The sequence below is a fragment of the Artemia franciscana genome, chromosome 5 (assembly GCF_032884065.1).
Source record: "Artemia franciscana chromosome 5, ASM3288406v1, whole genome shotgun sequence".
NCBI lineage: Eukaryota > Metazoa > Arthropoda > Branchiopoda > Anostraca > Artemiidae > Artemia > Artemia franciscana.
The window spans coordinates 32,515,441-32,539,217 of NC_088867.1; the positions used below are offsets into that span (position 1 = coordinate 32,515,441).

Sequence of the window (23,777 nt, forward strand, 5' to 3'; positions counted from 1 at the left end):
CGCAACCCTTTATGTCTACTTACATAACTCTGTCTGCTCCATAACTTGTTTTTATAAAATATTGGAAACAGCTTTCAACACAATTTGGATATAACCATAGACATTTGGACATAATCGTAGAAATAAATGTTGGGAGGTCGAAAACTTCTGTGCTTTTTCAGGGACGTTCACATATTGCTGTTTACTGAAGCTAGTTAATTGATACTATTGATTTATAGAATTAGTTAGACTATATCATAAAAATTTATACTTTTGACTCACACAATTTAAACTACTAATGAATAGCAGCCGTTCGTTATTGATCACTGATTGAATGACAAATGATAAAAATAGAATTAATGATCTTGATCGATTGATCGTGCCGAAGTACTTAGAACTCAATATTCAAATCCTTGTTATTTAATTAAAATTTAATGAAAGCTCGATTATGGAGTATTAAATTGAGCAATCTAATCAAAGTGAAGCTTTAGGCTGCTCTGCTCTGTGGTTAACCGCAGTTCTCAAAAGAATCACCGCAGTTTGAAACGAACCGCATTTTTGCGGTCAACTCCATTGTGGCATTACATTCCACGGTTCATTCTAAGGACGTTTGTTAATGGCTTCTCTTTTGCGGTTTTGTGGTTTGAGTTTCTAACACTGAACACAATGTTCTGATGTGGTTTTTGTGAATTTTTTCGTGTGAAAAATCCATTACCGTTGTTGATTCAAAAATGTCACGATTAGCTACTGTCATCAGAACCATGATTAGCCTTAAATTAGTTTACGAAAACCTTTTGAGCACAAAACATGAGAATGACTGCGTGAGAATTGTGGCATGAAAATGACCTGAATGTCTTCTTCGAGTTCTGCTTCTTTGCCTTCTTAAAATACGATGAAAAAAATGAGATCCCGGTTTATGAGCATAACATTTTCCTTTGTAAGTAGGAGCTGAAATCCGCATTTGCTAATATTGATTTGTTGTTGCTAGTTAGTTCAGTTGTTCTTTTCTGCCAGGGCCTGGGTGCAGTAGTAATGGAGAAGTGGCCAATGAAGGGGGTTAAAGTAGGGGTTCTCCTGTATTATTCAGAACACACTCGAGAAGTTTGCTGAATGTAAGATCCATGAAAACCAGTTTCATAGCCACAAGTACAAATGACGGATGACAGAATGTATTGGACTTCTGTAATTTTTGCACATTATGCTGTATATTTGCACATTAGGGGTGGGGGTAAGATTAGGTTAATACCCCCCCCCCTAATGTGCAAATATATAACCCAAATTAAATTCTTATATAAGCTAAAGTATTATATTTTCGTCACATTTTTATATATTTCATTTGGATTAACCTAACTTCTTTTCTCGAATGTGCTGGAATAATACAGGAGTGCTAAAGTAGGAATAAGGAATTACCAAAAAAAAAAAAAAATAATATGCTAGCCCTAATCCCGGATGTACATACTTAGTAGATTAAATTCTTAATCAGATTTCAACGTAAAAGGCAATAAAAAATACAAAGCTGTAGCCATTTGTAGTTTTTTTTTAAAGAAATAAATTTTAATATTACTTCACTACACATGGCCATGCCACTGACATACAAAAATACTAAGCACTAATGAATTAGAGCATGATAATACCAATCATTCTGTGAAGAATTAAGTTTTAGAATTAACAATTAATTAATTTAGAAATTATAAGGTCAGGGAGTTTAAATTTTCTGGTCAATGGAGAATTCCGATACTAAGGTGGCAACTGAAGTAAATATTTAGCGATCCGAAAGAAATTAGACATGACTTTTAGACAATATTCAAGATATGATGGGGGGCTGCGGCATTGAAAAGACTAGCTAACAGTACGCGGTTGAATTGAAATTTTTCTGCAACAATCATTGGGTAAGGAACATGATATACGCCGTGTGAGATGGTTGAGGAGCAGGGTTTGGGTGTGGCGTATCGAGGAACCAATAAGGGGACTTAGATAAACGAGGTTGCTCACTTTTCAAGTCAATAAACACTATTTTTCTCTTGTCAAGAATGAGACAAAGGTCAGGTTTAAGATACTCCTGTTGAAGTGCGACAAAGATCTCATTCATTCTTTGGAGGGATAGCATGTCAATAAACAGTAAAGGTTTGAAGCTAATGGCACCACTCACTAGTCGTTTTTGCGAACCAAGACCAAATATCAGTAAAAATCGCCGTAAATTAGAATAATTGTTGGGATCATAATCTTGTTTGTTTTTTCACCGGCTGGCCTAAAACTGGGGAACAGGGGTTTGTCCCTTAACACATAACCCTTTGCTCGGAGTAACACGAAAATCATGGCCACCCCCAGGGGTGTTTTCTACGGCAATTTTCTGACAACGATAGTCTTACAAACAGAATAACCATTTTCACTTAGACAAACCGTCCGTCTGTTTAATTCGATTATCTTGTCAGAAGTCTCGTAAATCTCAATGGAGAGCAACCGCAATTTTAAAGTGGAAGTCAGGTTGTCATTAGGCCTATCTCATATTCATTGTATTATAAAAAACACAATCAAACGGAATTTACACGAGATTCAGCCCTGGTTCAAATTCAAAGTGTATAACATATTTCGTTATAACTTTCTGTTAGTTTCAGAACCTTATACTGTTTATTGACATACTTTCTCTCCCTCACCCTTTATCTCTCTAGTACACCCTTTCTCTCCGCCATTATCTTCACTGCCATTCATTCGCAACGCGATAGATTTTTAAAATAACGGATAATTGAATTTATGAGCTTTTTTTCTTATTTCTAATCCCCTTTTGTCTTTCAATCCTTTTTCAGTTATTAAGTGAAGCGGGAAAGAAACGGTTTCCATTTGCGGCTAATGATTCAAAGGGGAATCCCGGTTTCCTAGGGAAAGATCGAAGAGAGATGAAATTGAGTTGGGAATGTTATTGGAGTGGGGAAATCAAGCGAATTTCCGATTGTCGTTGAATCTTTCTCTGATGGAAGATAAGTAGCTTGGCAAGTTGAACCAATGTTTATGTATTGAAGTTCCCACAAAGAGAAAAAGAGACTACTCCCCTAAAGACCCGTTAAAAAATTGTATGTCAATGCCATTATTTAATTTTTTTATGATTTTTCCCAAGCCGATCACGTTATTCTTTAACAACATTAAAGAATAACGTTATTCGTTAACGTTATTCTTTAACAACGGCATCATATACTGAGTAAGCACTCAATAAGCAATTTCAACATTATAATCACGTGTAGGTACACTTTTTGGTTTCTTTTTCTTTGAAGAGATTCGTTAGTTCTAGTAAGGCTAAGTAGTTTTTAGATATTCAAATAACTTTACTTTTTTTTTCTTTAAATGATTGCTGTTTACACAGCATTTTGTAGAACATTACTTGTTTTGTGAAGTCTCGTTCAGCCTGAGATTTAGCTTCTGTGATACAACTCGAGTAGTTTCAATTTTCCAATTTTAATTCTTTTCGTGGAAGAACTCCTGAAAACAATATATTTACAGTTGAAGTATTTGTACTGGAAGCATATATCTTAAAAAGAATAACTTTTTCTGGAAGCTATTGAAATTCAGAATACAGATGAATTTATAGTAGAAAAAAAAAGAAGAGGAAAAACAACTTTTTGAATAATTATTTTCGTATTAAATAATATGAAAATTTGTTATTCATTTGAAAATGCTCTTTCAATTTTCTTGGCTGGGGTCAATATATAATCAAAATATTACTTTTGGCAAGATTATAGGTTCTTAGAAGGCTTAAAGCACGCTGTTGACGAAATAGAAACAACAAAACCAAACCAAGTGCAATTGGCGTAACCCCTTTCCGCTCCTTTTAATAGGTACCTATGACTACCGTCTTAATAAATTAACAGTCTTAATATTTTAGAAAAAATCAATTGTTGACGAAAAAATCTTATTTTTTGGCAGTAAATCTTTGTAATAATTTCCTTTTTTGTAAAGTGCATACGCAGTTTTTTTTTCTTCCTTTTCTAATTTAACCATATTGCAACAACCTATCAATAACGAAGCGACAAGAACAACCATGCAGCTTCACTATAATCCCCCCCCTAATGTGCAAATAAATAACCCAAATTATACATTTCCCATGCTTTTTGCCATGCGCCAATCTTGTACCTGTAAATTGAATCAACTGTGACAAAATCAAGAACAGGAAAAATAGATGGAAAATATACAATTAGAGCTATATTTGCACAATATGGGGGTAAAGTATAGTGAAGCTGGAGTCAAAATGTGTTAACTATAATTATTTTGCTTATAATGAAGTAAGAATTGTGTATTTAACATGTTCCCTTCTCGAACGCCCTAATTCTAGATGTGTATATATATATATATATATATATATATATATATATATATATATATATATATATATATATATATATATATATATATATATATATATATATATATATATATATATATATATATATATATATATATATATATATATATATATATATATATATATATATATATATATCAAATATATATTCATTTGAGCTTAGAATTTCTGAATATTCTTATATTGTGACCGATCCCTAGCTACAAAATCCGTTTTGTCTATTCTGTTGTTGTATCATCTCCTTTTTCCAACGAATCGTGTTGAATTTCAATCCCTATTTCCAGATTGTATTAATGTTCTTGCAGTTTTGTTATTAACTTGATATTTTCCAGCTGGAAATTTCACTTGACTCAGATGCTCTGAATTTCTCCCCTTGCTGTTGAGATTTTCAGGTCACGACTGACTCTGCTTATGTGGTCTACATTGTGAGTGGATCTAAAACTATTCCAATGGGACTTCTAAAACCTTGGGTTGTTTACTTAGTACACTTTGGTCGATCCTTTTCTAGTTGAAGAAAGTTTGGATAGAATGACAAAGAGGGATAGGTGTTGAAACTTCTTGATTTCGTTTTTAAATTAAAATTGTTTAATCTTTTTAAAAAATTATGATGATTAATTTTCAAAACTTAATGGATTTTAATTATTTTTAATTAGTATAAACAAATTCTGTAGATGCATATGTTATTTTTAAGCATATCAGGGCTTGGATAGGTATAGACAACAGTTATTTGTAACTTAGCGACAACAAACGGGTTGATTTTGCTTCTGATTCCTTTTTTTTGTGGATTTGAAGCCTTGCGTTTTGTTATATTTGATTCCCTTTGTGACAATTTTTAGCATAAAAAAAATATCTACTCAATCATTCAACTGTTGATAAATTCCGTCTTCATTTTTGGTGACCTGGGCTTGAAAATGTCACTGCAAACAGCATTCATGGTATCTTTACCTCAAGTGTCTTATTACATCTTGTTGGATACGAAGGTTTTTACTTAAGGAAATGTCCTTGTAAGTTCGAAGTGCAAATGTCTTATTCCTACTATGGACGCTAATTATTCTTTCCTTCGTAGGGATACCTGGTGGCCTTGGCGGTCCACAAGGACCTCACCCGTTATCACTTCTTAATGCTGCCTCAATGTCTGCTAAATCTCATGATGCTATTAGGGAAAGAGAGCAAAGGGACAGAGAGGAAAAGCAAGGTAATTCAATCGCTTGTTTGTGTTTTACTCTTACTTCATTCGCCAGACGCTATAGGGTATTCATTTTTGTATTTATATGTGGGCTACAAATAGTTTCAGTATATTAACTGAGGATAGTGTCTGAACTAATAACGATTATTTGCTCGAATTGGTCCAAACGTCAATACTTTAACACATCATTCTTAAAATTTCTTAAGATCGTTCACATTAATTTCTCGCTTGGTTTGTTTTTCTTTTCTGTTTTTGTTCCTAACTTCCTTTTCATTTCAAACGCAAAGTTAAAAACCATCCTATTTACTCTTTTAAATTTTCTGTTTTGATTGGGATGTTTCATAAAGTACCTTCTTGTACAGCCATTTAGAAAATTTTTATCCGCCTCTTGGAGAACATCTCAAGGGATAAGAGGCTATCGCTCGTCAGTTATAGTATTTTTTGCTTCCAACCGTGCCTCCATTTCTATCTATGACCCTTCCCATGCTATTGAGCCTATATTCAAACCTACTTGTATACACCACATTCAGTCTTTTATCTGTACCCTCATGTTCTGGGTGTACTTAATATGATCTTGTTTGTAGCCCCTTGGATGATTTCTTTGCCAAGCATTAGACAAACAAGCATTGATGATCTGATGATTAGAGAAGAGAGTGTTAAATTGGCACTAGAAACTGTTATCAAAATATACATTCAGTCCTGGGGTGTCTCGGAAAGAAAAAAAAATAAATAATATCATCCCCGCGAAGAAAACTGCACTGACATAATTTATTGTGGTATGTGCTTTGGGATGACATTCTGAACTAAAACACCTGGATCCGTTTTATTCAGACCAAGAAGGTACAATATAAACATGAACCGGGGGCGGGGGCGAAAGGGGAGGACTTCTAGAAAACATGGAATTAAATATAAAATGTATACAAATCATAGAAACAATTGTAAAACATGAAGTTTTGGAAGGGGCGGGGTTATGAGTATGACCCCTATATAATAAATACTTATAAAACCTGTGGAAGAAGTTTTTCAAAACCTGTGATCAGGGCCGTAGCCATAATTTTTTTGTGTAGGGGGGGGGGGGTACAAAAACTTAGGAAAAATTTGTTTATTTGCATTTTTGTTCCGTTTTTTACGACTCAGACAAAAATTTAGGGGGGGTCAAAGTTCCTAACCTCCTCTCCTGGATAGACTTTGCCTGGGACCACTTTTAGAGCCTGTTACTTATCAAAAGTTCGCTTTTGGCAAGTAACATTAAACCTAATAAATTTTATATGATTTGAATCGCTAATTCTTTGATTTGTCAATAGTTATAAAAAATTCTTTCTTTAGAATTTAGCTTACTATTGGGCTGACTTGCTCCTTACAATTGAACTGTTATGATGAACTATTTGATCTTGCTATACAGAAAACTAGATATATCACCCAAATAGCAATTCATTACCCTTCTTATGATATTATATTTCAAAAGTTCTAATAATGTTTACCTATGTTTTGTATTTTAAATCGTACCATTTACCTATGTTTTATGGATCTTTGAAATTATATATCTTCCTAACTTTAGTAAATTCCTTGTTCTTAGTTAATAATTCTGCGAATGAAAATATCGTTCTTGTTCTAAAAAAATGATGCAGAATGTACGTGTTTTCTCGTAATTGAAGATGCATCAATCAACTAGCCAGAAACAGTTGGCTTTTGAAAGTGATTAAATAAAAAAAAAACAAGTTTTTTTAAATGAAAGTAAGGAGCGACATTAAAACTTAAAACGAACAGAAATTACTCCGTATATGAAGGGGCTTTTCCTCCTCGACACCCCGCTCCTTACGCTAAAGTTTTTTATTGTTTTAAAAAGTAGAGTTGCGAGAAAGAATAAAACTTTAGCGCAAGGAGCGGGGTGTCGAGAAGGAAAAGCCCCTTTCATATACTGAGTAATTTCTGTTCGTTTTAAGTTTTAATGTCGCTCCTTACTTTCATTAAAAAAAAAAACTTGTTTTTTTTTTATTTATTTAATTTCTGAAAGTTTTTGAATTAATGCATGTCTGATTTTGGCTCTCCGTACATAAATTATTAAAATGAAATTTGTATATTAATTCTTTTTTTGGCTAAATGGCTTTCTCTTAGTTTTGATCAGACGATTTTGAGAAATAAGGGGTGGGGAAGGAGGCCTAGTTGCCCTCCAATTTTTCGGTTACTTAAAAAGGCAACTAGATCTTTTAATTTTTAACGAACGTTTTAATTAGTTAAAAAAATACGTAACTTAAGAATTAACTTACGTAACAAACTTTTATATTCTTATATTTTTGATTATATATATGAGGGGGTTGATCCCCTCGTTAATACCTCGCTCTTCACACTAAATCTTGTTTTATCCCAATTCTTTAAGAATGACCCCTGAATCAGAAAGGCCGTAGAATAAATAGTTGAAATTACTTAAAAAAATTTTAGCACAAAGAGCGAAGTATTTATCTCCTCCTAAATACCTCGCTCTTTATGCTAAAGTATTTTTAGAACCCCTAATATGCGTAATAATCTCTGTTCGTTTTAAGTTTTAAAGCTTCTCCTTACTTCAATTGAACAAACTTTTTCATGTTTATATTTTCATTGTTTTTTTTTATAGTAATGCTAGAAAGTCCTGCGCCCTTTTCATTGAATTTCTCTTCCCCCATGAAATATTCCTCCAAGGAAAGATCCTCCCATATAGCTCCCTCCCCTGAACCCCACACCCAAACCAAAAAAAAAAACCTGATAGCGTCGGTACACTTCCCAGTAACCATTACTGTATGTAAACATTGGTCAAAGTTTGTAACTTGCAGCCCCTCCCCCAGGGACTGTGGGGGGTAAGTCATCCCCAAAGACATAGTTATTATGGTTTTCGACTATGTGGAACAAAATGGCTATCTCAAAACTTTGATCCGTTGACTTTGGGAACAAAATGAGCGTGGGAGGGGGCCTAGGTGCCCTCCAATTTTTTTGGTCACTTAAAAAGGGAACTAGAACTTTTTATTTACGTTTGAATGAGCCCTCTTGCAACACTCTAGGACCACTTGGTCCATACGGTGACCCCTGAAAAAAAAAAAAAATAATAAATAAACACATACCCGTGATTAATTACGAAATTCCACATTTTTGTAGATTGGACCTTGAAATTTTTTCTATAGGGTTCTCTGATACGCTGAATGCGATGATGTGATTTTCGATCCTATGACTTTTAGGGGGTGTTACCCCCTATTTTCCAAAATAAGGCAAATTTTCTCAGGTTCGTAACTTTTGATGACAAAGACTGAATTTGATGAAACTTATATATTTAAAATCAGCATAAAAATCCGATTCTTTTGATATATCTTTTAGCATCGAAATTCCGTTTTTTAGAGTTTCGTTTACTATTGAGCCGGGTCGCTCCTTACTACAGTTCGTTACCACGAACTGTTTGAAAGATATTAGGTCTATTATCGAGCAGTTTGTTGGTCTTTTAAAATATTTTTTTTTAGGTTTGTAGCATCAATAGTTGCTTTTTATTTAAAATTCTTGATTGGAAAAATGTCAAGTCTCCTTTTCAGACCCCAATTTGTAAAGAATTGTCATAAAAGCGCTAAAATGTCCTCTTGTTGGCAGCCCTGGAGCTTTAGCTCCACAACCTGTGACTCTACCATTTCCTAGCATAACACTAATACCAATGTAATGGAGGTTACGGGCCATAGGCATTGGTTGTGGTTACTGAAATCGAAGAAGTATCGGTTGAACTTTACCGGGACTAAATCTTGGTGGATTGGCTTTGTGATGTATGCAGGTGATAATTTAGAGAGGGAAGGCAAATAAATTGGAAAAAAAATTGTCTGAGAAATATGTAGAATTGTGGAAAGTATGAAAATTCCCAGAATTTGGAGAGGAACCAGGCGTAAAGATTCTCCTCCCTGTGTAGTATGCAAGGGTGGAATTTAGTGTTAGTTGAGTTTTCCCTTTGCTGGTCCATGCTTTAAGTTTTTCGGAGGTGGAATTTTGCCTGTGTTAAACTTTTCCAGGTATGAATTTTGGGTAGGTTGAATTTTCCAGGAGTTGAATTGAATCATATTCAGTTTTGCTTGGATTGGATTTTGCCCAGTTGAATTTTTCTCGAGTTAGGTTTTGCTGAGTAATTTGAATTGGTTTTTGTGTGGATTGAATTTTACTTGGTTTAGTTCTTATTGGGATGAATTTTAAGTCATTTTTAACTGGGTGGGATGAGGTTTGTATTTACCTTTTAGTTGTGCAATAATTGTTCGTGAACAACATCCTTTGGTTCGGAATCATACCCAAGGGGGACGCGTGTCCAACCCCTGCTTCTTCCACTCGTAATATCGGGCATTTAATTTTTATTATTAACCCCTTATAATTTCCCCATTCTTTACGTTTTTCGAATTAGTAACCCTCTTCCCAAATTAATGCATGGGTGTCTAACTTCTATGTCCTATTAATTGATTTTTTTTCTGCCCTGCAATCGAAAATCGCGATTTTATTCTTCTTTTTTTATTGCAATTGACTCTTTGCCGGGAAGATATCTGACTTGTAAATTAGCTACTGATTGCATCCAGGATCGTTTCGGATGAGAAACCGACCACTTCGTCGTGTTAAGTGATTGTTTTGACGGTTGATCTCGTTTTTGGCATCTAGTCAAATTCAGTCGCCTAGATAAAATGCTTAAGAATCACGAAGTTGACATTGAGATGATCATTCAGGACAGATTTCACAATACAAGTCTTTATTTGAAATGTAAAAAAGATGAATTGCATATATATGTCGTATGAAGAGCATAAAACTAGTCATTTGGTCAAATACTCTGTTTTTGATCAAATCCTGGTGGACAACAAAATCCTGGAAAATTATTCAGCTAGTTAAATAGAATTCTCTGTAATAATAAATTACAACACAAATATAAATGTATTAAACACCAGAAGGATTTTCCTTAATGCTGATAAAAAAAAACGTAAATTCATTAATATATATTTGATCAAATGACATGGTATTGTCACCATACTGTGACATATGAAAAGACTACACTATAATCAAGACCATAAGGGGGGGGGGCCCCCTCTCCCCAATTTTGTCTGAGTCGTAAAAACGTAGCAAAAATGCATGTAAATACATTTTTAATTCGTCTTTAATCAAAATGTTTTTTTAAAACTTTAAAAAACGCACGGAAGATTCATTTATATTCATTTTTATTATGTTTTTACGAGTCGTGCAAAAATTTGGAGGGGTGGGGGAGGGGTTAAAATCCCCCTCCCCCTAATACGACTTTGTTGGGAATGATTACAACAAACCTATAATGAGAACTAATAATTGTGAAGCATCACAATTATCCATTTAATTGGCTGCTATAAGTAATTTTTTTAAATCTCCTATTAACTCCTCACTCCTTGAACACATTTTGAGAAATTAAATATTGTAGATATTTGTTCTATATTTATCGATTAACCCTCTTAAATAATCAAAACCTGAAGTTTATGTCTCTTTTGCATCGACATTGTCAGTCTTTCTCAGTGTTTACGAATGTTCTTATCATATTTACTGCATTGATGAAGTATTTTGAAACTTCTAATTAAATTATAACAGTAACACCAATTCTGTATCACTTCCCTTATTTGAACTCGGGTATCATATTATCACTCGTCTTAATTCTTCAGAATCCTGTTACCTCTCATCTGTAAATAAGGGCAATTACAAAGGAGACGATAAGAACAAATGCAGGGAAAGTTTGAGTGCTTCAGAGAAGTGCAATTTCCCCAGTTCTCTGTAAGCCATTCGGAGATTACAAAGTTAGTATGATAAACTTTCCCGAATAGCTCTGATGCTTATTCAAGTCATGCATTTTGAAGAATTTTGGGAAACTTTTGTTGGGAAAAAATATCTGCTAAAATAGTTTGTTCTTTCTTATCGATGTGCTTGTGTTTTAATCTTGGAGGGATCCAAAAGTAGTTTTTTCCTTAGGTTGTATTTCCTATTTACTGTGTATCCTTAGTGATGTCTTTATAATTTTTGAATCGAATATAAAATTTTCTAGAAGCACTTGGGACTGTTGGTGTTTTTTTTTTTTTTTCATTCATTGATTAGCAATTATCATACTGGTTTCAATGGAGTGTCTATTCCCATGTGTCATTTGCCCTGACTGACTCTCTTTTAATGAAAATTAAAGGCTAGTATTTTTTTATTTATTTAAGGAAGTCTAGATGTTTTTCTTCTACTTCATAGTTTTTATTTATTTATTTTATTTAAGCCCAAAATTCGCAAGCTTGCGCTTGGAAAGGCACAGCACATTGAACGAATGTATTAAACAAAAATACCTTCAAATTAAGTTCAAACATCAGTTGAAAATCGCGGATACCGAGGAACACCATTATAAAAAGTACCAGTTGTTAGATTCGTTTTAAAGCTTTCAAAAGTATTAATGGTTACAACTCAATCGGCAAGTACCCAATCGGTACTAGCCCATTTTCTTTCGAAATTCCAGTGGGTAAATTTTAAGTGGATGCTGCCTGGTCATCGTGTAGCTTGAAGATTCGTAAAGTTTACTTGGGTCGAAATTATCTGTCTGTTGAACTATTCGGAAGGGATTTATTAAGTCTGCTCTATCCCTTTGAATTCGAAGCTAAGCGCTATGTTGCTGTAGACGTTGCTTCCCTTGGATTAATAGCAGTATTTTCGGTATGGTACGATTTTTGTTGTACTTCTTATCATTTTTTCAATTAACAACATGTCAGAACCTTTCTGTGAATACTAGCATGACGAGCGATAATTCCACAAAAGGCCTTACGGGTGACCTATGAAGTATTCTAAAAATGTTCGGACGAAACCTTCGGAATGCTCATTTTACACAGCGATTCAGTAAATTTGCGTTTTTGTAACAATTGAAGCCCATTTATCAAAACTTATTACTGCAATAAACTCTTTGATCCTTAACTACTTCCAAAGCGCTAATAACCTGGGAGTCGTTGCGATATAGGAATTCAGGTGAAGACTATCTGCACGCAATTTACGAAACAAGTCTTCTTGATGCTAAGACGCATTGGATTTTGACGATTACATTCACACAAAGCGTCAACATCGAGCTGTATTAGTTCATTGTCAGTGAAAGTTTCAATTTTTAATGTAACTTCGCATCATCCCCGAATGTCTCGGTATTAGGGTGCTTAATGACATCCGCTAAATCGTTTATAAATATGTAAAACAAAACAGGGCCCAAGTAACTTCCCTGAGGAATGCCACTTCCGACAGAAGCAGACGAGTAAGTGTGATTCCCAACGGACACTAGATGGTTTCTGCCAAACTAAGTCATGGAGCCAAGATACGATCCGGTGGCTGTATTTTTTATATTTTGCACGCTTCTGATTAACAACTTCAATAGGATTTCATTGAAACCTTTTGAATAAAGATCCAAGCAAAAGCCAGAACTTTGTAATCCTTTTCTGTAACAGTGCCGACTCAAAAGTAGCTGTGTCATTGTAGCCATTGTAGCTGTGTCCCTGTGTCCCACCTGTGAATAGAGATAGATATAAATGTATATTTTTAACTATGTAAAACATGCGAATATACAACATTCTTCGCTGTCCCATTGTCTGTGCATATAAATAGCATTTATATTCCCTGTGTCCCGGTCGTCATTTGTGTCCTGGTGTCCCAGTTTGTAATTTCTCTTTGAGTGTCCCGGTCGTCATTTATATTCCCTGTGTCCCAGTGTCCCGGTCGTCATTTGTGTCCCGGTGTCCCGGTCTGTAATTTCTATTCAAACAATCCCTGTGTCTCAGTCGTCAATTATATATCCCGCCTGTGCCCCCGGCGTCCCCGTTGTAGTTGTGTCCCTGTGTCCCGGTCGTGATTTGTGTCCGGGTGTCCCAGTCTGTAATTTTTCTTTGAGGTTCCCGGTTGTCATTTATATTCCCTCTGTGTCGGTCGTCATCTGTGTCCCGGTCTGTAATTTATCTTTGAGTGTTTTTTCTTTTTAGTTTTTTTTTTTAGTTTTTTACATTTTTTCAGTTTTTTTTCTTCTTTATTTTTCAGCGTCACTATGAAGTACACATCGCCGAACCTTTGTTTTTTAACTTAAATCTGGTAGGCATTGATGACCTTATCCAAGTCAAAATCCCAAACCCAATCATCATCGCTATCATTTTCAGTTTTAATATGTTTTGACTCTCGCTTTCCAGGTGGATTTTCATCTAACTGCGCGGTTTTTCGTTCTTTAGCCGCAAGCCTGTTTTCTTGCTGTTCTTGTGATTCGGCGGCACGCTTTCTTTTCTTACTTTCTCTATCAGCTGCAAGCCTGTTTTCTTGCTGTTCTTGTGATTCCTCGGCACGCTTTCTTTTCTTACTTTCTCTATCAGCAGCAAGTTTTTTGGCATAGACTCTTTGAGCAGCTTCCTCGGCTGTTGCCATTGTAGGTTCTTCAGTCATTTTACAATTAAACATTTTTCCGTGAACGCATGTCTTAAATACCATTAATGACGTCACTGTCATAACAAAAACGACGACAACTAACTTCATGACGTCAGTCGACACAGAAACATGACGTCACCTGACAGACAGACAGACACACAGACAGACAACTTATTTTTATATATATAGATAGATAGATGAAGTACCGTTGGAAAGAACAGATTGAAAGTTGTTATGTAGCGTTTGTATCATCCATGTTTGGGGATCTCTTCCTTGCCTGCCTTAATAAACACCTATGGCTGCCAGCCAATGGCAAAAGCTATTTAATGCAGAATATTGCTCTGTCACACTAATTGTAATGACAAGGATACAAAAATTATCGACAAATATCTAATTTGCTTTAGGGAATATGATCCAGAGCTGAAAATTTACGGCATAAAAGTATTAAAGCAAGATCTTTAAAAATAGCTCGTTTATTTAGTAATATATTTCTTTCCCCGGACGGCTGTTGACAGTCCAGTCGTGTTCTGGGGCAAACAATTCAAATTAAGATATAACACTGCATCTACTTAATCATTTGCTCTTTTTTAGCCCCTTTGAATCAGGGAAAATTTAGTATCTACTAATTAAGTTTCCTATACCCATATGCGGAATGAAACAAGCCTTCTACTGTACTCTTTCAAAAGCCCAATACGTGGGATCACAGCTCTAGCAGGCGTGTCAGGCACTAGTCGAGTCTGTTTCTAGTGGAGCAGCAAGGATGTAAACGTCATATTATCTTTTCAAATTGCTTGCATCCAAAGTGATTGAGACCAAAAATAGTTATAACATCTGTCTCTAATATCCGTCCCTCCTTCTTTGAGAGCCGTATTAAACTAATCACAATAAAGGACCTAGCACCGCATTCCCATTACCCATTATCAACCTCAAACGAAAGGGGAAAATTCTTTCCTAGTTAAATCCTTAGCTTTTCCCCTTCGGATCCTTTCCTTTCCCTGCTAATAATGCTTGTCTTTAACACACGCCCCTTATCAACTGTTCCATCGGCATAAATGTCACCTAGAACCCAAGTCCTTTATATGCTCATGTTCCCTTCTATTGTTGAAACGCGAAAACAAAATAAGGATCTACGGACGTCGCGTCGAGGGGATTCAAAATTGATTAGAGGTTCCAAAAGGAAATCTGCTGTCTATTTCTCATTTCCCTCTTTCAGGAGAATTCTTGGGGACTTTTTTTCCCTCTAGTTCTTTTATCTACTGATTACAGTGTGCAACTTGTAAAATAAGGGAAGATTGGATATAAGTCCTGTTATTGTCCTTTGTTTTCCGATAGGACATCCATTTATTGTTGCTCTTTTTCTTAAGGTTCTACAAAGTTGTAAGAGTGGAAGAATAAGTCGATTATAAACAGGCATATATTCAGTATCGTAGATAAAAAAATAGGACAAAGAAACGCTCATTGTTGTCGTCACCTGTTTTGTATCTTATCAATGGGATGTCCAGCAGTCTCAATAGTTTGCTGCTAGCGTCGGTGATGCATCTCCGATGAATGAAAAGCGTATGATTATTTCATCCCAATTAAATCGCACTTCTTGGGTGCATAAAAAGCCGGTATTATTTCACTCCAACTAACAAATCGTACGCGAAAAAATTACAAAAATCTAGTATTTGTTAGGGAAACTTCTATAATAAAAAAAAACTTGTTTATACACGAAAACACATCTGCGTGGCTCCAGGGCCCATCATCGCTCATTAAACAAAGAAATTAAGTAGAAATGCAAGACTTAAAAAGGTGTTTTTTTATGTACTTTAAAACTATTTCAACTTTCATACTTACAATGACACTATTCGTTCTGTATTTCAAAAAGGAGCTCAATGAGGGATAAAGTTGGAACCCACTCTTATCAGGCACACGCACAGGGTTTTTTTCCGAAGGATAATAATATTATTTCATAATTTTGAAAGAAGAATTCAGAAGTTCGGGGATAATTTAGGATTTCTGAGGGATAGGCCCCAAGCCCCCTCCTTGTGTACATCCCTGATTTCTACTGTAGATAAAATACAATTTGAAGCCTGTTAGGCACACTACAGAACTACTGATAACACTTTCTATTCTAATATGGCAAAAAAACGTTACCTCACCGACAAATGTTTTAATTCCTTTATAAGAAAAAAGGCATGGATTGTAATAAAGAATGACTGTTTTTTATGGTATTCAATTTTGTAGAAGTCAAAATAATTGAGGTCTGGTAAAGTCTAAAATCTAAACTTAGGGTGATTGCAACATTGTGTTTGAATCCAGTCCATAAACTTTATTTATTTTCACGAAAATTTCATCAAGAAATAGGGCGGGTGTGTGAATCTTATTTTAATTAATCAATGCGACATCTAATTGCAATTGCTTGATATAAACACTTTTCAGCCGTATAAAAATTATTAGTTCACTTCAATTAAGAAATTCTTCATTCCTCATTCTTCCATGTAGGGAAATAATTCCTTTAATTTTATGTTGAGGAGAGACCCGCTTTGTCTAATGGTTTTGCGTCACGCAAAAAATGTTCGTTCCGGTCACGAAATGGATGCTTCCAGTATTTTTCCAATTCGCGTGAGCTGTTTATGTTCCATGGAATCTTTTATTAGGCGTTTAGCATGAAATCAGCCATTTTTCCTTTAAATATTTTATTCCGGGCTATACTAAGCAAATAAAAAAGACGCACGGATCTTAAGAGAGAATCGTACTGTTTTGAGATAAAAAAAAATATGAAGCAGTTTTAGCTAATATTCTAGTCTTTGACCAGTAACTTTGTGATCAGTTGTTTTCAACGAGGGAGGAGGCCTGATGTTCGAAAAGAATTTTACACCTAAATATTTATCTGTGTATATTGTAATGTTCCTCAGAAACTGTCAGTTTGTGTGCGAGTAATTGTCGGAATGCCGAGAAAGGGATGCAGGTTTATTATATGTTACGTAGATTCGTTGGTGGTAACAGGAGAAGATAAAGGGAGCAGCTCTCCCCCAGAAGACTTAAAATACATAAATTTAAAATACTTAGCTACTTCCTGAAGATATGATAGTTTAGTCGCAAAAGATTAGCTTTGTGTCCCTGTACATTTTTACAATTAATTTTTTTTGGAGGGGGGGGGGTACAATAAGGTCTTTTTGTATTTTGAATCAGAAATACCCAGAAACTTGGAAAAATCTAGTGTTTCAGAGCTAGGGGAGGTCACTAGACCCTGTCCCCCTGTTTTCGTGCCTATCTTTAGTGATGGTACTTACGATTTATCTTTGTGCTTAAAAATCATTTTTGTCTGTCATTGTGCTGAAGACCTTCCATTTCTTGCCACCAAATACAGTGTCATTGTGTATGTGCTATTTCAAAAAGCCTCATCATCTCTACGTAATTGTCTTGTCTGTTGAGGTAATATCCCTCCCTGGACTCTTCTACCTCCAAGGACAGTTTCATTTTATCGCTAATTAGCGGTAGTTTATTACTCTACCTATTGACGACATATTTCCCGGTAAATTTACATTCATGGAATGTTGACCCCCCCCCCCAAGAAAAACATATAAATGAAGATCATATCCGTGGAAAATGACAAATAGATAAAGCGGTTACATATAAAAACGATGATACTTCTTACCGATACATAAAAACCATGAAACTCCGATGATAGAAAAAGGCTCGAAACTTACTTTCAGTGGTCTAACATTTTCTCCATGACAGAAGATAACAGTGACTCTTTTTGCGGTGACAAAAAGAAAAGAAAAAAAGACGACACTTCTGCAATATCAGAAAAAAAGAAGAATGACCCTTGTCCGGTGATAGAAAATAACACTGACACTTTTATTTGTGACTTTTGCGAAATAAGTTCATAATTTAAAGCAAAGTGAATAAACGTTCTTGTCGGTGTCGAAAAGCAGGCAATGTATCGAATTAATTCGTGCAAAAAGTTAATTAGATTGTCGTTTTGCCTTATACTTATCAAAACATTGTGTGATTTGATAAGGTTGAGATTTTCTAGACCCTCTGCCCCACCCTCATCCTTAATAGCTTCGAGATTACTAGTTCGAGCAATGTTGTTTTTTTCTCATCTTTTTTAACTTCACGAAGTTATTTAGACTATGTTCTGATATTTTCCTTCTTTTTTTCTTCCAGCTGTCCTGCCAATGGATGAAAGACATGTAAGTTTTATTTCATATTTTCTTGCAAGAGTGTAGCTTAAGGCGGGTTCTGTGTTTAACATGTCCTGTCCCCCAATTAAAAAAAAAAACCTAGACTGGGCATTTTCAATATGGCCTGTATTATGACAAATTTGTCGTATGTATTTGACATTTGCCAAGCTATATTCTTTGCGAGTAAAGATTGAAGGGGTAGAGCCATAAGTAGGAATTAATTTTTGGAAGTGATAAACTTTCTCAGATCAACAAAATAAGGCTTGATGCACAAAAACGCATGGAAATGAAAATGTGGCCAAAATAGCAAAGACAACGAAATTGCTAGGGATATACCCTGACTCCCCTCCTCCCCCCGAGAACTTGCCTGGCTATTGACTTGATATTGACCCTCCCTCTGGAAAATAAGCTTAAATAAATGCTACCGAGATTGAACTTACAATTGAACGATTTACTCGTCAAATAGCCTTTAATTTTTCTTGTCTGACGGGCCATAATTGACAACATATTGTCAGTTGATATGTTTTTTTTTCGTTTTGTCAACAGGTCTAAATTCATAAATCCGTCACTAACGTGATTGTAAATATAAAACTACTTTAACGAAGATCCGTTTTTAGGTTTAAAATACAAGCAAAATGCTACTAAAAAAAAAAAAAAAAACTTTTGATAGCGAGATAGAAATCAAGTTTGCTTTCCCTGTTGACTCCGAGTATATAAAATTCATCAGATTAAGTGATACCCAAGAAAGTTATAACTATGATACGATTTATTTCATTTTAGAAAAAGGTCCCCCCCCCCAAAAAAAAAAAAAAAAAAACAACTAACAAACGAGATGGCTATATTGACCGAAATTACACAATATCATGTTTGAGACATTTTTTCCATGAAAGCTTGTCGTGGATGTGCATTTGATTCTATTCTTTTTTTACGAGGGGTAATGGTTTCGACTGGATTTCTGTAGGGGAGTGGGAAGGCTCAATCCCCACGGAGTAGTATTCATTAATAACCTTTCCTCTCCCTCATGTGAAAATGTTGAAACCACGATCTAAAAATAATTGTGTCAATTCAAATTGTGAATTGACAATTTGAACCGTCACCGTCACCGTTGACGGTGACAATTTGAAAAATTGTGTCACCGTCTTGATGCTTTGCTGCCCTACGGTGTATGACCTTGGAAAGTGTATGACCCTGGAAATTGAATGACCTTGGATATCGAACTAATTGGATTTTTCGATGCGAATTAACACAAATTGAAATGAAATACAATGTAAAGTATTATGTTACACAATTACTACGTCTTCTTGCTTTTTAGCCATACCACAATTTAGCTGACGGTAAAATTGTAGTAGCAGTGGGATATCGTGACAGTATCCCGGATATACTTACGTACATGACTATAAGGGCAAGTATCAATATCTCATATTCGGAGTGAAACCGACCCAGACGGCATCAAGACTTGCAGGTTAAAGATATGGATTTCGTGTTTGTGTTTAATCTCTTAAATGACTTAAGGCTGGCCCAATATAAATCAAGGTTCCGAGAACTGAAAACACGTCCTCTCCTCATATAGCCCATAATTGGCTTATAAATATGCCAAAATAGTGCCAGAATTTATAAGCTAATAAAAATAATCGCAGTTTATTTAAGAGAGTATAAACATTAATGGTATAACTGTCCGTTTAATAATAAAATATTATTAAAGCCATACGTAACGTAAATAGAAATTGGTAATAACGTCTGAAATTATTTTAATAATTGAAGAGTGGACCAAATTTATTTTTATTAGATACCCTAAATTCTACCACCCTTGAGGGCTCCATTGATTGCTTACTTGGTAGTGATGGTAAGTGAGTGGCTTTTGACCTTCTTTTATCTCAAAAATTTCCTCTCCTTATGTTTATGGTACTGGCTTAGGTATACACGGGGATTTGGGCCCTCAAAAAAGACTTCTACGATTTTCTTCATTATCTCCCTTATTTTTGTATATTTATTTATTTATTTATTTATGCACGTTTTTGATGTTTTCCAATGCCTCCTTCCCTGGTAGGTACTTAAGTAGAAATTTATTGGTATGGGGGCAACATTTCATGGGGTTTCAAATGCTAATATGCAAAAAAATTATTAATGTTATAATCAGTTGCATTGAACTTATTGATTTCCCTCTTTTCTTATGTTTGCCCCCCCCCCTTTATATTCCTAGTTATAAAGATTTTTTTAATGAATTCATCATAATAGCGATCTAACTTGTTCTGCTGGTCGAAATGTTATATCCGTAATTTTTCGGTACGGCTGGATCCTATATAAACTTAAGTGTTTTGTTTTGTTTCCGTATTTTTTAACGAACTTCCACTATTCTTGGGTCTTTTTTTCCTTTTACGAGATACCAGCAAGAGATTGATGATAGAATTTCCTTTCACTATCTAAAGAGGGGCATTTCTAATGGGATGTTTTCGCTTTTTAGCCTTGAATAAAGATCGGGAACGAAGTAAATCTGTTCTTTGACCCAATAACTAAAATATCGTCCCCCCTAAAACCAAAGGGTACATGTTTAAGGATCAAATAAGAAAGACTAAATACAAATACTAATTAATAATAAGGCTTCAATTTAGTGTATCAGTCAACATGAAAATATCGCCCAGTCTTTGGGCTGAAGGCACTTTAGCTTTGTTCGTTCCAATCATGACTGGTCTAAAATAGTTCCAAAGAAGTGACTAGGCTTCTGTGAATGCGAACAGTGGATAAAGGGCCACTAGATAAACCTCTAACTCATCTATAAGAAAAAGATATACCTTTTGGTTTTGATTAGCACGAATTTCGATTCCAATAGAACTTTTATGCTAATTTCGAAACAAATCTAAAATCCATGAAAAGCTGATGTAGCTTTAAAACTAGATTTTTAAATACAATCGTGTTATTATTTAGCAATTCTAAAGTATTTGTGTACAAGTTTAGACAATTAAAATCCGTGAGGATTTAAAGCCAAAACTTAGTGCACTTAAAAATTTTTGACAGAGTTCTTGAATTTGAAATTGAAAGAAGAAAACTCTTTGGGGGAAATTTTTAATGATTCAATTGAATCTCTTGTACAGCTCGAAACTCTGAAATTTGACAAAAAAAAAATAAAGCGAACTTAAAAAATTATTTAGTAAAAACTATCGGGCCGAGAAATGCTGATAGTGTTTGCGAATTCAGCGTAGAAAGTTTTATTAAAATCTCATATTTTAGTACTTAAGCCCAAAACTGTATTGATTAGAAGAATTTTCTGGGATAGCCATTAGTATTAAGGAATGAGAAAATACAAGTTTTTTCCAATAATACGAATACGGACATTAAGTCAAACCATTTTATTGGAATATTATAAGGATAGAGATAACCCAAAAATCTCCGACCCCTCCCCCTCAAACTTAACATTTTTCCTCTTCCAGAGAAGTTCAATATCGCCGCATGAAAAATTTCGTGGAAGATCCCCGGAACCGGAGCCGAAGAAATCTAAGAAAGAGGAAAAAGATGGACATGTAAGTTACTTTAAATCTTTTGTGTCTCCCTAGAGCTTCTTCTGAAAGTGGTTATGAAAAATGGACGAGGTGAAAGGAACAAATGGTGTTAGTTTCTTAATAAATCATGGTTCCGGGAAAGAAAAGCTGACAATTATTTCTTATAATTATTTGATAGGATTTGTGAGAATAATGTGAAAAATAGTCACGGCTTTTGTGCTCTTTGTTTAAAAACAAAGTTCTTTACTAATTGGACATAGTCATAGATGAACACAACCGACATTTTAGGGGAAAGATGGTGTCAGTATATCTTTTTTAGGGGGGGGGGGGGGGTTCAAACACAAAAGGCGAAAAGACGATTTTTTTGGCTAATATGTTCTAATTGTTTCTGGACTTTAGGTTTAAAGATGCGCTTTTCTTCGTGTCCTCCTCCTTGAAATTTTCCTATCCTTAGAAATATTAACCAAATTCTAACAACATGTCAGCCCAAATTCAGTTTTTTTTTTTTTTTGCTTTGTCTCTGAGACAGCGTACACATGATTTTTGGGGTGCACCGATCAAAAATAAATTGGAAATGAATAAAAAAATGACCAGAAATTCGAAAGAAATGAGATTTTTGGGGGGACAAGCCCTGAACCCCCTTGCCCAGAGCCTTTGCTAGGGTTGGTGGTGCCCGGGACAAAATTAATTACATCGCTCCCGTCCTGTCTTAAATATAAGCAAAAAAAAACGAATCAAAGTGAAAAGTATAATCAAAATGGGAAACCACTCCTCAACCGCGGCGCCCGCCCCCTTTGAACAGCTCTGTCCTTCTCTCTTCTGCATACGTCCCCACCTGTCAGTATAGTCATTGTACAGAAAATTGAAAACAGGGTGAAGATTTACTTTTAGCATGATGTAGTCCTGTTTTTGTTAAAACGATATTGTTCAAAGCTGCTTGATTCTTTCCAGAAAACAAGGAAGGTTTATGGTTACCTTTTATGATATTCTAAGTTTCATTTGTTTATAGTTTCAGAATCGAAGGATTAATCAGAATCTTTTGTGTGAAGACAAACGATTAGTCATTTGTCATTGCGGTATAATTTATTGATTGATGATTTTTAAAACATGGAAAAAATGAAACTATATTTTGCTGTTTTGTGTAGCATCCATTACTTAGCAGTATTGTAATAGAAGGGACGGTATTCTTATACTTCGCTGGTACTTTTAACTTCTAATCTCTTGATAATTTTCTCCTGGATCTTAAATCAGCCTCAGTGGCTTTGTTGGTTAGTTTTCCCTCCAATTATTTTCCCCTATCCTCTGCTGCTGTGACGATACTGAGCACATGTTCCCCTCTTCATCATAATGAAAAAGGTAATCGGTTCCCATTCATCAACCATAAAACTTAAAACCATTATCCATTTGGAGGCCAGAGACAGAAGTATGTATAAGGGAATGAGGGGAGATATGTTTCATTGTTCGATTTACCCCTCTATCCTCCCTAGTGTTTGTGAAAATCACGTCAGTTATTTGTAATCCCATATGTTCTTTGTCTTTGTGAATGAACAGGATTTGCCTCTGGTGTCAATACCATTCGAAGTAGGTTATTGATTTAATAATGAAATGTGAAGTGTGAAATGATGTTTATGGCCTCTTGTTTAAACAATTTGTCGGCGGGAGGTCTCCTCTCCGCTGAGTCTGTACAACAAAACTCTGTTAGTGAATTATTCTCATCGACATTGCCATTTTCGATTCTGCTTCATTAGCATGTTTTTTTTTTTTTTTTTTTTTTTTTTTTTTTTTTTTTTTTTTTTTTTTTTTTTTTTTTTTTTTTTTTTTGCCTTTGAAAAAGACAAGCTTTTACAGATTACTAGAGAGATTGCGTTCAGATTTCTTCAACGAAAGGACAAAAAAGCCATTTTTCAATGACAATACAGAGAAGGGATATTGTTTTAAAATACGGGGGGGGGCAAAATTAAGGGACCACTAACCTCTGTTCATTCCTTAATTGACGCCACTGGACATACTTAGCCGAAAATAAGAAGATTTGGCCAATTTTGACTGCTACGAAAGTGTGTTAACAACTTGATCATCCGAAATCGAGAACTGAAGGCATGTTCTCTCCTCATATAGCCTATAATTGGTTTATAAAATGTCAAAGTTATGCCAGAATTTATAAGCTAATAAAATATAAACCCACATTAAAAATGTAA

At 34.9% G+C, this 23,777-nt stretch overlaps 1 protein-coding gene across 5 annotated transcripts in view; it reads left to right on the plus strand.

Moving 5' to 3' along the window:
- The window catches only part of LOC136027286 (transducin-like enhancer protein 4), a 128,501-nt gene that overhangs the window by 42,335 nt on the left and 62,389 nt on the right, over positions 1 to 23,777 (plus strand). For all 5 annotated transcript variants that reach the window (XM_065704379.1, XM_065704378.1, XM_065704381.1 and 2 more), the window contains 3 exons: positions 5,397 to 5,525; positions 18,072 to 18,097; positions 21,514 to 21,603. In XM_065704379.1, the coding sequence (XP_065560451.1) occupies positions 5,397 to 5,525; positions 18,072 to 18,097; positions 21,514 to 21,603 (245 nt within the window). The remainder of the gene's footprint in view (positions 1 to 5,396; positions 5,526 to 18,071; positions 18,098 to 21,513; positions 21,604 to 23,777) is intronic.